Source organism: Phocoena sinus, chromosome 3 (genome assembly GCF_008692025.1).
Source record: "Phocoena sinus isolate mPhoSin1 chromosome 3, mPhoSin1.pri, whole genome shotgun sequence".
In the NCBI taxonomy this organism is placed as follows: Eukaryota; Metazoa; Chordata; class Mammalia; order Artiodactyla; family Phocoenidae; genus Phocoena; species Phocoena sinus.
The window spans coordinates 88782677-88799207 of NC_045765.1; the positions used below are offsets into that span (position 1 = coordinate 88782677).

Consider the following 16531-nt stretch of genomic DNA (forward strand, 5'->3'; position numbering starts at 1 on the left):
GAGAAGCTTGTGGGGGCTAGATGTGAAATTCTGGAGAACTTAAAACCGTTTCCACAGACCTACAATTTTTCATCGCTCTACACATCTCGGTCTCTCCGGGAAAAAAACAAAACCAAACCAAACAGCCCTTCACTCACCATTAGGAAGCCGGTGCTCTCAGCTGGGACCTCCTGCCCCAGCTCCCCAAAGCCTCTATCCGCCAAGCCCCGAGCCTTCTCGAATCTCTCAGTCCGTGACCTTCAAACTACACCTCCCATAAAGCCGTGCGAGGACACCGGCCCTTCGCCGGAAGTTTGAGAGGCTCCATCCGGCGCCGGGAAGAGCGAGCGAGGGGGTTTCCTGGTTCCTCGAGTACAACCTGCGTTCTTCTATTCTGGTCACCTGTGGGTTAGTAGCAGCAGCGGCGAGTTAGTCGGCCCAGTGCCGCTTCTGGAGCTGGTAACCAGTTCTCTGTGCTCTAGGGTCTCCGCGCTGTCGGGCCCTTCCCTGCTGGGTGGTGTTGCGCGGCCTCGCGCTTGGACTTGCAGCCCAGGCGCCGGGGACGGGGCTGGGGACTCACACGATCCAGCGCAGTCTTTGAGGTGGGGAAAAAGAAGTGCTGCTTCATGTGTGCTTTCACGTTTTTAAATAAAAGTAATCTCACAGTACTGCCAAGGGAATAAACTCTCAAGGTATTTGACTGTTTGGAGACATTGGAGAGACCGTGCAATGGGTGGCGCTTGGTCGGTTAGATGGCCCTCTTGAACGCCCAAGAAATAATGGTCGGTGACTTAAGTGACAAAGCTGTATTTGAGGTCTGCCCTGTCTCTTGAGCCATGTGACCTTGGACCAGTCAGGGGCACCGGGGTACACATCCGTAAAAATGGATGTTCGTTTGGCTAAATCTAAGACTCTTTAAACTCAAGATTCTTTAAAATGACTTCTCAGGATAGTCCGTGTTCTTGGACAGCAAGGGCAGCATTTAGCTAACTGAATCACCTCATCCTGCCTTCAAATCCTTACCTTCAGGAGAACCTGACAAAGAGAAGTGAAAAAGTAAATCAAACAGTAGAGGTGGACTTTAGACTTTGTGTGTTCTTCTGGAATGAGTAATGGTTCTATTTCTAGATGGCTTTTCTGCTGAGAAAGCTAAGGGAGAAAGTGCATTTTCCACTTCTTTTCACCTGAGACTACTGTATGCATAAGCATTGCGCTGGGGGTAGTGAATGGTACTATATTTTTGGAGGCCAGTTTTGCAGTCAACCTGCACTAAGTGGGCTGTGGAGAAGGTAAGGAAGTGACCATGACTTAAATATTGCCTGAAGTAAACCTAACTGGAGAACCTGTATGATATGATTTTAAGGAAAAGGCAACTTTAAAGGGAGACCATACATGAGTCAGTATACAGCAGTGCAAAATAAAGTCCTGAAAAGTTATAGCTTTCGTTATTCATAATGTTTTTAAAGCATTTTGGAATCTTAATATGAAGAGAATGGTGAAGTAAATTTTAGAGTAAATCAAAAGAAATAAAAAATTGTTTTCTAATCTAGAAGTCACTCCTACTTTAAGTTGTATACAGAATTTCACTATTTTGTTTCTATTCCTGTGAGTAGTTTTGACCTATTTATAGGTAGCAGAAAGATATAAACAGGTAAGGTAAACAGTCACAAAGCCCACTTTTTTCTTTTTATATTGTCATGCTATTCCTACTACACAACTGATCAACAAAATTGCAGTGTCAGAACCCTAGAGACAACTGCTGTCAAAAATTATGGATTATAACCTTTCTTTCTCTTTAGCCTCAATACCTTATGCTCAGAATGGTAGAAACCTAGTTAGAATCCCAAATCTTTTCTTAATAGAATTTCATAGAAAAAAAAAACATACCTTACAAAAAGTACTTTGAGAAATTTATAGACAACTGAAATATGAACCATTTCCACCCCCACACACAAAAAAGCTCAGTTTGTGCCCTACCACATTCAGTCCACAATTAGGCAACATTTATTAAAAGGTATGGAACAATTATTTTCTTTCTTACTGAAATAACAGTAACAAAGCAGACAAAGTTAATGGTTTTAAAAGCTTCTGTGATTCAAGTATAGACAAAGTGACCAATAGAACAGTGTCCAATAATAGGTCCAAAATATATGGTCATCTCATTTGTGAAAAGGATAATACGGCAATGTAATGGGACAAAGATAGTGAATTCAAGAATGATGCTGAGTCAAATGGATTATCTATTGGGATAAAATGTATCGTGACCCCTACCTCACACCATGAGCAAAAATCATTCCCTGATGGATTAGCAGAATTAACTATGCGAGGTAAAGCAATAAATTTTTTTCATGTGAAACGTAGCTTTTTGAATAGGATCATAATTTCCCTGAGAGGACAGATCTGTTTCTAGTACCACAGATTCTAAGAATACTACTTGGCATCTGCTGAAAACATTTGTCTTTATTTCTGTCTGCTTGCTTTAACTCCCCTCATGCCCTGATCCATATTGAAGTCCCTCTGGTTTGCCTGAAATACACTTTCCTCTTTGTAATGTCTGTTACCTTATTCCCCCTCCCAATGATGTCACCCCCTTCAACTGTATTCCACCAAAGTTCTTTATACATTATTTTATACATCCCCCACATTGAATTATATTTAAAATTCTCAACTGATAACAGTTTTGAAATGTATGCTGTGATGACAGTTGACTACTAGTTACCTTTTTAAGAGTATATTATTTTAGGAACCATAACTAATATTCTAATTATATCAGCACCCTGATAATGGTCAATCATTGATACAAGAAAGCAATTGCAAATGAGTTTTTTTTCCCATTTTCCTATTTTAAGGAAGAAATGTCTTCTGTAAAAAGAAGTCCAAACCAAGAAATTACATCCCAATTTCACTATTCAGCTGCAGAAGGAGATATTGCCAGGTTAACAGTAATGCTCAGTCATTCTCCATCTCTTCTCAATGAAACTTCTGAAAATGGCTGGACTGCTTTAATGTATGCTGCAAGGAATGGGCACCCAGATGTTGTCCAGTTTCTGCTTGAGAAAGGGTAAACATTTTAGGCTGTACCACCTGAAGGAGTATCTGGTTTAATTTCTGGTTTACGTATTTTCTTTTACATTTTTCTTATAGCCATATTTATAACATTGGGCTTGTAAATAACTCATTGAACAGTCTTGTTATATAATAGCGTAATTTCTAATTAAAATTTTTTAACTTTTTTTAATTGGGAAATTAACTCTTCATACTTAACAGCAAAGAAATTGAGTTAAATTAATTTTTTTCTCCCAAATAGAATGTGTAAATCTACCCACTATGACTATAGAAAACTCCTTGTAAAAATTTAATATCTCATTATAGCACATAAAACGTATGCTTTTTTTATTTTATAAATAATCTTCCAGAAATTTTAAATATCTGCTGTCTCTAACTTTTAATCATTTATGATTGTTTCTTTTACCTTTCCATTAGTATATTATGTGCTAAAACAAAAAGAAATATATGCAATTATTAAATAGAGGGGCTATCACGTACATCTGGAAATATTGTAATAAATACTGAAGAAAATGTTTCTTTACTTTTTTGCTTCCATCCATAGGTGCGACAGATCCATTATCAATAAATCAAGGCAGACTGCACTGGATATTGCTAAATTTTGGGGTTATAAGCATATAGCTAATTTACTAGCTAATGCTAAAGGTGGGAAGAAGCCTTGGTTCCTAACCAGTGAAATGGAAGAATGTGAAAATTATTTTAGCAAGACACTACTGGACCGGAAAAGTGAAAAAAGAAATAATTCTGACTGGCTGTTAGCAAAAGAAAGCCATCCAGCCACAGTTTATATCCTTTTCTCAGATTTAAATCCCTTGGTTACTCTAGGTGGCAATGAAGAAAGTTTCCAACAGCCGGAAGTCAGGCTTTGTCAGCTGAACTACACAGATATAAAGGATTATTTGGCTCAGCCTGAGAAGATCACCTTGATTTTCCTTGGAGTAGAACTTGAAATGAAAAAAGAGTTATTTAATTATGCTGGGGAAGTCTCACAAGAAAAAGATGCAGAAAAAGATGCGTTGGTTGCCTGGTTTGCTTTAGATATAGATCCTGTTGCTGCTGAAGAATTTAAGCAAAGACATGAAAATTGCTATTTTCTTCATCCTCCAATGCCAGCTCTTCTGCAATTGAAAGAAAAAGAAGCTGGTAAGAAGTGAACACTGTTTACTTGTATTGGTAATAATCTGATTTTTGGTACTGGATTGAAATTGCATGTATCCACAATTTCTAGGAAGCACACTCTTTCCAGGAAGCAATGAAATTAGGCTGTCTTCATTAGAAACTGCCTAAAGTTCTCACCCTAGAGGACTACTCTCCTGGGTGGTTACAGCAGTTTTAATCAGCCAGGATTAGTTTCCCCAGAATTAACCCTAATGCATACTGGTTTCACTTGATTTTTTAGTGAATGATTATTGAGTGCCTGCTGTACACTGAGCATAATGGCAAAGACCTTGACTGTTTTGCTTTGCTGTCTGTTGCTTGCTATGCCAGTTCATGTGGGGTCATATATATCATGGTAAGAATGAGGGATTTTATTCTAAATTCCATTTAAATGTTATAACCTGGCCTAGGTTTAAAAAAAAAAAAAAAAAAAAACCTCACTCTGGCTGCTTTGTAGATCATGAACTGTAGATAATTAAGTGTGGAAGTCAGGAGTCCTATTAAGAGGGGACTGGAGATTACAGTAGCCCAGGTAAGAGATTGCAGTGGCTTGGATTAGTGGAGTAGAGAGAAAGGGAGAGTTTGCGATATTCAGGAGGTAGAACTGATAGGGCTTGAACAGTAGGTTGAGACTTATAAGTGAGAAAGAGATGCTGGTAACCTAGACTACGTCTGAGTTGTTAAGATGATAATAGGGGAGATGGAGGAAAAGTGGTACATTCAAGACATATTTTGGAGAGCAAATCAGCGGTACTTGCTAATGGAGTGGGTATGGGGTATATAATAATGAAAGAAAAGATCAAGAATGACTGCTAAGTTTGAGACTTTAGTAATTTGGTAGATAGTAGTACTCTTTCTTGATAAAATAATATAGAATGATGGGTAGAGTGAGGGAAGCAGGACAGACTTGAAGTAAATCAAGATTTTCACTTTGGGCATGTTAACTTTCAGAGAAGGGAAATAGAATCTGGAACTAAGGAGAGGAACTGGAATGTACCTGTATGGCAGTCATCAACACAAAGGTGGTATTTAAATCCCAGGAAATTTCTGAGATTACTTAGAGTTGAGAGCAAGCAAAAAAAAGAACCTGAATCCCCCTAAATTTAGAGGTCAGATAGGAGAGGAGCCATCAAAGATGATGTTGACAGTGCGGCCGTAAGGTAAGAAGAAAACAGGAGAATGTGCTCATGGAAACCAAGAGAGCAAAGTATTTCTTGGCGTTAGTAGTCAAATATATTGAATGCTGCTGAGAATTTGAGTAAGATGACAAAAATTTTTTTTTTTAAAGAATCTTTGGTTTGATAACATGAAGCTGTTGATGAATTTGATGAGAGGAGTGTCAGTGGAATAGAAGGTATATTACAGTAGACTGATGAGTTAATGAGAGGTGAGGAAGGGGTCACTTCTCAATGTCCACATTCTCTTAGGCGATCTGGTAGGCTCTTCCAGAGACTTCTTAGCACTCATCCCAAAATCTGGGGTGGTATGTTTTATTCCCCACATCTGTGGAAAAAACACAACACTTTTTAAAAGAAAATATCCTTTCTTTGAAGCTGTATATATAATTTTAAGATCAAAAGGATCTTTAAAAAAAAGCTAGTAAGAAAACCGAGGCTGTTTTACTCAGCTGCTTTGTAACCTTACATAGATACTTAACCTCTGTCTGCCTCAGTTTCCTCCTCCCAAAAATGAGGATAATAATAGGACCTACATTATAGTGTTGCTCTAAACATTAAATAAGATAATGTATGTAAAGACCTTTGCCAGGTGCTTGACACATAGTAAGTACTCAGTAAATGTTAGCTTCCCCCCCCCCCCCCCCCCCCCCCGCTATGCGGGCCTCTCACTGTTGTGGCCTCTCCCGTTGCGGAGCACAGGCTCCAGACGCACAGGCTTAGCAGCCACGGCTCACGGGCCCAGCCGCTTCGCGGCATATGGGATCTTCCCGGACCGGGGCACGAACCCGTGTCCCCTGCATCGGCAGGCAGACTCTCAACCACTGCACCACTGGGGAAGCCCAAATGTTAGCTTTTTGTATTGTGATGATACTGAAATCATGCGATACCTTGAGGTAAATTACATAATACACAGTAACAGAGCAGGCAGATATTTAATGTTGCCTATGGTTCACTGAATTTCAGTGTTACGTTTGTTTTTATTTATGGTTTATTAATTGCATTTTTCCTAGTTTAAAATGTTGTTATTGCTGTTTCTGATTGTTTTGTTTACTCCAAAATCCTTAGACCGAATAGTCTATTTTAGGAGAGAGGTTTTGTCAGGCATTTGAAATGTAGCATTTCTACGCTTATTGCCCCAATTCTAGTATTTTTGGTCAGGCCATATTAATTCTTTTTTGAAGTATCAGGGTAAAGGCTGTAGACAAAGTGTACATATTCTAAGATTTATTCTATTAGGCATTTTTGTCATAAACAAAGTTAATCACAAAAGTTGTAAACACAATATTTTTTAAAAATTATTCTATGTAGTTTCTAGTTGTAAACAGAATATGTTCCACAGTGACACAGACCAGTATTGTCTTAGTCCCAAGGAAAGTAGAGACGGGTTCCTACAGTTTCCTAGTAATGGCTAGGAAATGGCCTAGTTATGGCCCAAATCTAAGTTAAGAACTGTCTTTGTAGTGTATTTTTATAAAAGTCACTATTTGTAAAGTCACTATATGCTAGAGTCATGCATATCCAAAATTTACAAATCACCTATAGTAAATGCCGAAACTAATACAGTGTATACAGATGTTAGTACCTCTATCTTTTTTTTAAATAAATTTATTTATTTTATTTACTTATTTTTGGCTGCATTGGGTCTTCGTTGCAGCGCGCAGACTTTCTCTAGTTGCGGCAAGCGGGGGCTACTCTTCATTGCGGTGCACGTGATTCTTATTGCAGTGGCTTTTCTTGTTGGAGAGCATGGGCTCTAGGTGCGCAAGTTGCAGTAGTTGTGGCATGCGGGCTCAGTAGTTGTGGCTTGCGGGCTCTAGAGCGCAGGCTCAGTAGTTGTAGTGCACAGGCTTAGTTGCTCTGCGGCATGTGGGATCTTCCTGGACCAGGGATCGAACCCATGTCCCCTGCATTGGCAGGCGGATTCTTAACAACTGAGCCACCAGGGAAGTCCCAGTATAGCTATCTTATATGAGAGTTATATGAGAGACAATATTTTATTAGTCCAAATTAAAGGTAAATCTAATTTTCATTTGTCATCTGTAGAATTAAATCTTTTACTTTAAAAGAAAGATACAGATCATAAAAATAGGAATAATAAAACCCTTGAGCACACAGCTATTCAGAAAATACAGTGTACATCTTTATTATGACCTAAGAATATTTTACTTCTATATTAATTTGTTTACAATTTGTCACAGAAGTAAAACTTCTCTTGCTTCTCTCGTAGGGGTTGTAGCTCAAGCAAGATCTGTCCTCGCCTGGCACAGTCGATATAAGTTCTGCCCAACCTGTGGAAGTGCAACTAAAATTGAAGAAGGTGGCTATAAAAGAGTATGCTTAAAAGAAGACTGTCCTAGCCTCCATGGTGTTCACAATACATCATATCCAAGAGTTGGTAAGCCTTTTCTTTTACAGTGAAACCTCAGCCATCTGGAAATCTTAGGGAATAAGGCATTCTGGAAAGACAAGATTTTGAGTTGCTGAGGGGCTTACCTTTTTATTGAAAGCATGTTTAATTTAACTATTAAGAGTATAATTATTAAAGTATTACATACTTTGATGACTTTTACTACCCTTCTTAACCCTAGGTTAATCAGCATGAATTTGATGCATTGAGATACATGATTTCAAAGTACCTGCTTGTGGCATCACCAAAGCAGTAGAGCCTGGAGCTAGCTTCTCATTACTGCTGGTGTCTGCCTGTACTTTCTCTCCTCCTAATTGGTGCTTTGAGTTGGCTGTGGAATTAGAAATCTGATAACCCAGCCCTTTAAAGTTGTGTGAAAAAAGGATAGACTCAGCAACACCTGAGGAGGTCTCCTGGGAGTAAAGTGCATGGCTTAGTGACATATATGTTTGCTGCTTAGGAGCCTTTTACATTTGATTACCGGTTCTCAGTTGTGATCTAGTGAGGCGAATTTACTGAATTAGTGACTTCTCGAGAGAGGAACTATTATTTAAAGTAATTTTTTTAATGGATTAAACTCAATCATAGAGCCACATTATCTTTTAAAAACATTTTGTTAAGGACTGCGATGGAAGGAATAGGGAAATTCAGTACATTTGCTATGGTAAAATTTGAATTTTCTCCATGCCATGTATTACCTACTCAAACTTCTTTCTAATTAAAAAATAAAAATAAGCCTAGCATACCATAAATACACAATGAATGTTGCTATTAAGATGAGAAAGAAGACAAAAATGATCTTTCTTTAGCTTACTGACAATATTCTATGCAGTTTTCCTGAAATACTCTGTCTCCTGGCAGAAAGAAACAGTCTCTTGTAACTAGACAAAAGTCTTGTTCTTACAGGAGATGCATGTTTTTATTATCCTACTAGACAGTGACTTTACACAGTGAGTCTAAATTATTTTTTCCTGTCATTCATACATCTGATTTTTTTTTTTTTTTTAAACAGATCCAGTAGTAATCATGCAAGTTATTCATCCAGATGGGACCAAATGTCTTTTAGGCAGGCAGAAAAGATTTCCTCCAGGCATGTTTACCTGCCTTGCTGGATTTATTGAACCTGGTAAGCCTTTTCTTAATAATTTTTATAGTAATTTTCATTTAACTTATAATTTCTAAATAAAAAGTTTGGACAGCATTTGAGAAATAATCTCTGATAAATTATCATGTTATAAAACTGGGATATTTTAAAATATTTTCTGTGTATTTTAGATGATATAATTTTTATTTTTACCAGTGGAATAGTTTTGTTTTAAAAATTCATTATTTGCTCTTTCATATATCTTTCATATATTGCCCTTACCCAAGGTATCTGCATGATATACACCTCACTTCCTTCTGTACTAGGCTCAATTGTCACCGTTTCAGAGAGGCCTTCCCTGATAGCCCTAAATACATTAGTTAGCCCTACACCCTGCATTTACAATCCCTGTCATCCAGTCTGATTTTTCCCTACAGCACTCATCAGCACCTAACATGGTATATATGTATGTATTTATCTATTTATCTACCTATTTATTTGTTTATTATTCGCTAGTACCAGAATGTAAGTTCCATAAAGGCAAGGACTTTGTTTTATTTATTGCTCTATCCTAAACCTTTAGAGCATATGCCTGATATGTTGTAGTAGTTCAGTAAATATTTGCGGAATAAATGAATTAATATATCTAATTAACACGTTTAATCTCAACTTCCAATATTAATCTACATTGATAGATAATAATAGTACTAAACATATGTAGTGCCACACTTTCCTGAAGGCTTTCTTTGTATTAAATCATGTGATCCTCATACAAGCTTATAAAGTAGGTGGTATTTCAGCAGTTTTACAGATGGGGCACTAAGGTACAGGGGCTGAATAACTTGCCCAGGATCAAACAGCTAGTAAGTGATAGGGCAGGGATTCAAACCTGGGCAGTTTGGCTCTGAGTCCATGCTGTTAATTTCTGTGCTGCCTCTAAGTAGCTCTAGGTCATTTTTTTTAACTGCTGTATAGCCTTCCATTTATGAATATTCTGCAATTCATTTATCCAATTCTGCTGTTGGACATTTAGTTTATTTCAAAGCTTTTACTATTACAAACAACACTGCAGTGAATATTCTTGAACTACTCCTTGTACACATTTGCAAGGAGTGGTATAAGCCTCCATAGAGTGTATATCTGAGAGTAGAATTGCTAGCTCATAGAATATGAGCATCTTAATCTTTTCCACATATTGCCAAGTTGTTTTCTGAAGTGTTCCTACCAATTTACACTCCCTCTGGAAGTACATGAAATGTCTATTATTCCTCATCTTCACCAAGTTAGGAATATCAAGATTTTTATTTGCCATTCTGATGGTTATGAAATGGTTATGTCATTGTCGTTTTAATTTTTATTTCCCTGCTGATGGAGCATCTTTTTTCAGATATGTATTAGGCATCCAGTTTCTTTTCCCCTGAATTTTACATTTTTAGCTTCTTTGCCTATTTTTGTTTTGGTTGTTGATCTTTTTTTCTTATTGATTTTAGGGGTTTTAAATATGTATTGTATGCTAATCTTTATTTAGTTTGGTCTTACAAATATCTTATGCTAGTCTATGAGTTATCTTTTCACTAATTTTATGAATATAAATTAATTTTAATATAGGAAATTTACCAATCTATTTGAAATAGAAAGCTGTATTTAAATAGCAAACTATTTCTAAACTTTCAGATAAATTTAACTTAGAAACTATTCCCTTTATTCTAATTCTCAGTTTTAACAAATCAGAAATATAAATTACATTTATAGGCATCACTTTATTATAGCTGGGTCAACAATTATATAGAGAAAAATAATCATTTGGTAAGAGAAAAATAATGAGTTTCATTGTATGCTGTTTTTAAAATTGTAGTTTTTAACTCTTTGGAAAAAAGTTATCTGCAATAATTGTTTGACAACATAAAAAAATGTTTCGAGATTTTAGTGAGGAAAAGGTTAGCTACATAAACAACATAATATATAAAGCGTTTGCATAGTGTTTAGCCAGCAGTAAGTAGGTGCTGGATACTCGTAGATGTTATAATTTTTAAAATATAACAAATTTAGAACTTTAAGAAATGAAAAGTTTCTTGGCATTTTGATTCTGTAGGTAGTCATATAAGAAATAATGTTTCTTGGGCTTCCCTGGTGGCGCAGTGGTTGAGTCCGCCTGCTGATGCAGGGGACACGGGTTCGTGCCCCGGTCTGGGAAGATCCCACGTGCCGCGGAGTGGCTGGGCCCGTGAGCCATGGCCGCTGAGCCTGCGCGTCTGGACCCTGTGCTCCGCAACAGGAGAGGCCACAACAGTGAGAGGCCCGAGTACCACCAAAAAAAAGAAATAATGTTTCTTGAATTCCAATCTCGTTTTAGGTTTCTGCTTTCTGATTCTTTGAATTGGGTTTCTGTCCAAAGTGTTTTCCAAATGTTTGAACCATTTGGAGCACAAAATGTCCAGGGTATGTTCATCAGCTACATGTTCTTTTGCCCCATTTGGTTAGGGGAGACAATAGAAGATGCTGTTCGGAGAGAAGTAGAAGAAGAAAGTGGAGTCAAAGTTGGCCGTGTTCAGTATGTCTCTTGTCAACCATGGCCTATGCCCTCCTCCTTAATGATTGGTTGCTTAGCTGTGGCAGTGTCTACAGAAATTAAAGTTGACAAGAATGAAATAGAGGATGCCCGCTGGTTCACTAGAGAACAGGTGAAGTTCAATTTAATTTCCTTCTTCTATTGATTCTCTGACTCTGTTGGTTTGGGCATGTAGCAAGGATACATGTTTTCAACAAGTTGAATGAATGGCTATGGCCCCCTCATCATTCATGGATTACAATGTAATTGATGTGTCCACTGTTAACTCCTTCTGTGAGATTCCTCTAGTAATGATGATTCTGTGCCGTTTTCTCATTTCAAATGCCATTCCTTGAGATTAATGATACCTTTCAGTGGCCTTAAAATGGGTGAACATTATTTCAGAGATGAGAAGCAGGAATATTATTATTAGACATATTTTAGTTTGTAGCATTAAAGCAAGTAACTCCAAAAATATCAGTAAAAATGCATATAAGTTTTGAAAAGTTCTTGTTCATTTTAAATGTACTTGACAAGACTGACGAAACTGTATAACAGATACACTCACAGAACTTTTTAAAACTCATCCTTAAGTAATACAATGAAAGATAAATTACTTGTCTGTGTTTTGTATAACCCAATGTCTTTGTATAGAAAACAGATGGATACTCTACAGTAGTGAAGACCTGAAATCCTTAGTGACTACACTTACACAAAATTAATTTTATTTTACGCTCAACCTCAAAAAAAGTAGAAATTAGATTTTTTTTCCAGAATTTTATAAAAGGATAAAAGGGAATTTTTTCCAAAAGTTGATTTTCACTTTGAAAATAAATGTGTAGCATATACTTTGCTTTTTCATAACCTTATTTTCATCAGGAAAAATGTCTTTCTGGAATATTTTAAAAATTGAATCACTGACTCAATGAAGCAACTAAAAATAGTGCACTAAATTTTGCATGTTGAATATAGATGTTATTACTTTCTCCTGTTGTTATTCACTGTAAAAGTCATTACATTTTAGTTGAATTGTATAAGCATAGAAATAGTATTTAAGTATGACAGACAGTTTTAAAATCCTAATATGTTTTATTGTGGTGTATTTTAGGTTGTGGATGTTCTGACCAAAGGGAAGCAGCAGGCATTCTTTGTGCCACCAAGCCGAGCTATTGCACATCAACTAATCAAACACTGGATTGGAATGAACCCCAATCTCTAAATCAAATAACTAAACTTTGACTATGTCTAATTGATTTCTTTTTTTTTAAGTCAAAATTAAATTTTATTTCACACTGATAGAAACCATGAAAAAGATTTACATTTTCCCACATTACAGCACAACATTTCAACAGAATATTTCTTGCCATAAATTAGATCTTGCTGATATGTGTGAAACAATAGTTTATATTCTTAAAGATAAAAGCAAAATGACTTAGTAAATGATTGTTTAAAAACTGTAAATCCAGACATAAACATATGGCTTCATTATTAACATCCTATACTGTCCATACAAAATCGTTTCCATCATCAAGTAGCACCCATTTATAAAGCATTCCTAACAGTGTTCTGGTCAGTTGGGATACAGCAAAAAAATTAACAACAGTTCAGAAATATCAAGCATACATTTTTGCTACATATTAACCTGGGTGGTAACTACACCATAAAAATCTATTTAAAATCAAATAATTGCTACTTTTATGTTTGCACAAAAACTAACTTAAAAAGATCCTCTCTGACTACAGTGAAAATTTCAAATAAGTCCATTGGCAGATAAAAGTAAAGCAGATTCTTTGAATGGGATTGTTCATTTCCTATAGCAGTCGGTTTCAAACCTATGTGCAAAATAAGTAAACTAAAACTCTGTGCTACGAGAAGAATCATCTTAGAGCAAATCATCTTAGAGCAAATCATCTTAGAAATGACAGTTTGTAAGATCAGTCTTAAATATTTCAAAACATACTAGAACATGACCTAATTATTCTTCCAGATAATTACAGAAAAATACTACCACAGAATTATTCTCGTTACCTGGACTGAAGATTCTAGTAACTCTGCAGGCCTAAACTGCAGACAAAGGTCCAGTTTAAGAAGTAGTGCAGAAACTTTGAAGGGATGTCTGGTTTCTTTCTACAAGTATAAATACATTTTCAATGCCATCATGTCTGATTCAGAATGTCAAATTACAGCATGTATTGACAGCAGATGTTTATGGCAAGTAGGCAATATTTGGTCTGTTATGAAGGATAAAAAAGAAAGAACATATTTCATTTCTAGAGAGGAAAAAGAATATTAAATAGAAATTATATTCAGGAAAGAAAAACCTGGTCCCCAAAATAAAAGGGCCATGACACTTAGAAGCATTATCCCTATAATTAGGAATAATGTAATAACACATTCTTACTATGTATTATAATCATTAAGCACATGTGAACACATATATAAAAATGCAGATACTGCATAGTGACAAATTTGGGAATAAGTCCAGAGTCTAAGTTAAAGCATGCATAACCTGTCTTAACTGCTCATTTATACCTGAACAAGTTTTCATTAAGCATACTAATAATTTTCAAGTGATGTAATAAAAAATCTGGTTGCAGTATTTTATTATTTAGCTGAATTACATTTGGGAGAAAGAAGCTAGCTGCTTCACCTATTTTAATACTAGTATATTCTGGATCATATTATAGATAGAAACTTAACAGATCACAAATTTCCCACGAGGAGATTCATTTAGTCTGTGTCATTGGTGTGTATTTGCAAAACATTTTAACACTGCGAACATCAGAGGTTTCAAGATCGGGCACAGGAAAAAGCTTATACTCTACGATGATGCTGGTGTGCACTTCTCCACAAGGTCTCTTAGTGACGTCAATCAATGGGAGGTAGGAGTTTATCAATGAACTGCTTGATATCCATCATTTCCTGTTGACATGAACTGTGCATCATGCCTCCAGAGGTTTTGAAGGTTACATTGGCTGGATTTACCAAGGTTTTCAGCCTTTCAGCAGTGGAGGACCAAACACTAGGGGAACTAAAGGATCCAAATCTCCATGGCACTGAAGAATAGAAATGTCTCTATTCACGCCACTGATAAGACCCTGTGGAAAGGAAGCTCGCAGCGGCAGCCAGCAGCTGAGAGCGGTGACGCCGGCCGGCTTCTGCTGTGGTCAGTGCCATGTACAGAGATAAAGCTCCTCCTTGAGAAAATCCTCCCAAAATAATTCTGTTAGAAGGAATGCCATTCTTCACCTCTTGCTCTATCAAAGATTTTACACTTTCTGCTGCTTAATTCCAGCTTCATCTTCCTGTGAATCTGGTGAAAGCCCAATAAATGTCAAACCAAGTAGGCATGGCCACGTTCATATTTAATGTTACAGACATAACCGGTCCCGTGTCTCCCAATCCTTGAAGGAAAATCACCGCAGCGAAGGCCTTCCGGACGGCGGACACGATGGCGGGCAGCGGGGTCGACGTGTTATTGCCGCACAGACACCGGCTAGACCCACCGCGCGTCCGAAGCGGAAAGCGATGCGATCGCCGCATCCCGCCCGCGGACGGGCGCGCGCTCAGGCGCGTGCGCGCCCACGCGGCGCCGCACCGCCCTCAGACCCCGCCCTAATTGATTTCTAATCCCATTTATTCCTCAAGTAAGATTAGAAATGTTTAATGCGCTTTAGAACGTCACAACACAAATATCATACTGGGTTTTCGAAATATTTTCGAAATGTACCTTCCATCTTAACGATAAAATTCATATTTTTAAAAATTATAACATTTCCGCAGATTTTGTTAAATCTGAGTCAGCATTCTCTGAACTTTCTGAGGTGGGGGGAGTTGTGCTCCACAGTTTTATCTCACAAAACCGTATTTCTAATAAGAGAAATCATGTAAAGAAGTACGTGCTGAAAATGTAAATAAACCTAAATTTCAGCACCTCTTGTAAGCATAAGACCATTCACTAAAGGTCTTTTTTGAGAAATGAGACAAAATATTTTTAATGAATTTTGAGCTTGATTTTTAATACTTTCGTTATCATGAAGGTCCTTTTGGTTGTCAGTAGCTGGTTTTTGCTCATCTTCCCATTGTAGTCCACTTTTTCTCCTGGTTCCATTGTTCTAACAGTGGCACTGTTACAGTGTTACTACTAGTCTGTTTTGATCAGTGTTAAGAATTTTCTATTTTAACAACTCTATTAGTGAGCACTATACCACGCCCTCAGGGAAAGAGAACTTCAGTGAGAGAATACCACTGTGTCTGGGACCCCCTTCTTAAACATAAAATTAATTAACATATCTATTTGTTAGCTCTACTCAAAGTTGTTCTTAAGACAAATCAGGAGTCTCTGCTTTTTTCAGTGAAATTAAACATATCTACAAGGAATTCTTTTCAAGGTCAAATATTAAATAAAAGCCCAGATAGATTTACATATTTAATAAAAACACTGGCTTATGTCATTTTGTGATAAGGGAATGTATCTTCATTAGGGGAAAATTATATAATCATTACTAATAACATTTATTAAACTCAAATACAACATCTTGGTTTTGGCCTTATTTCAACACATTCTAAGAAACGTTTATTTAATAAGCATATCTTAGAACTGAAACAGTAAGATTTTAGAGAAAGTAAACTGCAGCATTTCACAATTTTGCAACATAAAACTCATTTTATAAGGATGTTTTGAAATTGTTTTAAAAGGTACTTTATAAATGTATAAATTTATATAATTTGGCTCTTTACTATTCTATGTTGGAACTGGAAAAGAACTTAAAGACAATATTTGTAGCTCACTGCCTTTTTTTTATAGATAAGGAAAAGGAAATCCTGAAAGGTGAATTTAATTAATTTATCCGTTAAAGGTGAATCAATTAATTAATTGGTGAAAGTCACACAATTACAACCACTTACAATTGTTAATACAATTAATTATAATTAACTTAATTACAACAGTCTGTACTGTATAACCCAGTGCAGGATTCTCCCTCTAATAGGAAGTAAAAACTATTACTCAAAGTATATGTGGGGTGATAAGAAGAAAAAATTTAATTTACCAAATCCTGTTAATTAAAATTTAGGTACTAAAATTCATTTAAATAATACCTTTCTCAAAC

At 36.5% G+C, this 16531-nt stretch overlaps 1 protein-coding gene and 1 pseudogene across 4 annotated transcripts; one reads left to right on the forward strand and one right to left on the reverse strand.

Annotated features, from left to right (window-relative positions):
- Positions 1-301: 301 nt before the first annotated feature.
- On the forward strand, positions 302-14764 carry NUDT12 (nudix hydrolase 12). 4 transcript variants are annotated; one of them, XM_032628637.1, is made up of 7 exons: positions 302-2306; positions 2829-3040; positions 3590-4188; positions 7609-7776; positions 8801-8914; positions 11354-11553; positions 12529-13652. In XM_032628637.1, exons 2-7 carry the CDS (start codon positions 2835-2837, stop codon positions 12637-12639), a joined length of 1398 nt encoding a protein of 465 aa, XP_032484528.1. In that variant the 5' UTR covers positions 302-2306; positions 2829-2834; the 3' UTR covers positions 12640-13652. The 4 variants fall into 4 exon arrangements, with proteins under 4 accessions (XP_032484528.1, XP_032484527.1, XP_032484530.1 ...); XM_032628636.1 differs by having other exon boundaries at positions 306-581; positions 12529-14764; XM_032628639.1 differs by having other exon boundaries at positions 316-387.
- Positions 14263-16050, reverse strand: LOC116752051 (annotated as a pseudogene).
- Positions 16051-16531: the final 481 nt, after the last annotated feature.

Bases quoted from the DNA above. Each gene is read 5' to 3' on its own strand.
- NUDT12 (XM_032628637.1), top strand. From the start codon at position 2,835: ATGTCTTCTGTAAAAAGAAGTCCAAACCAAGAAATTACATCCCAATTT. The intron at 4,189-7,608 runs GTAAGAAGTGAA...CTTCTCTCGTAG, and splicing joins ATTGAAAGAAAAAGAAGCTG to GGGTTGTAGCTCAAGCAAGA. The intron at 7,777-8,800 runs GTAAGCCTTTTC...TTTTTTAAACAG, and splicing joins TACATCATATCCAAGAGTTG to ATCCAGTAGTAATCATGCAA.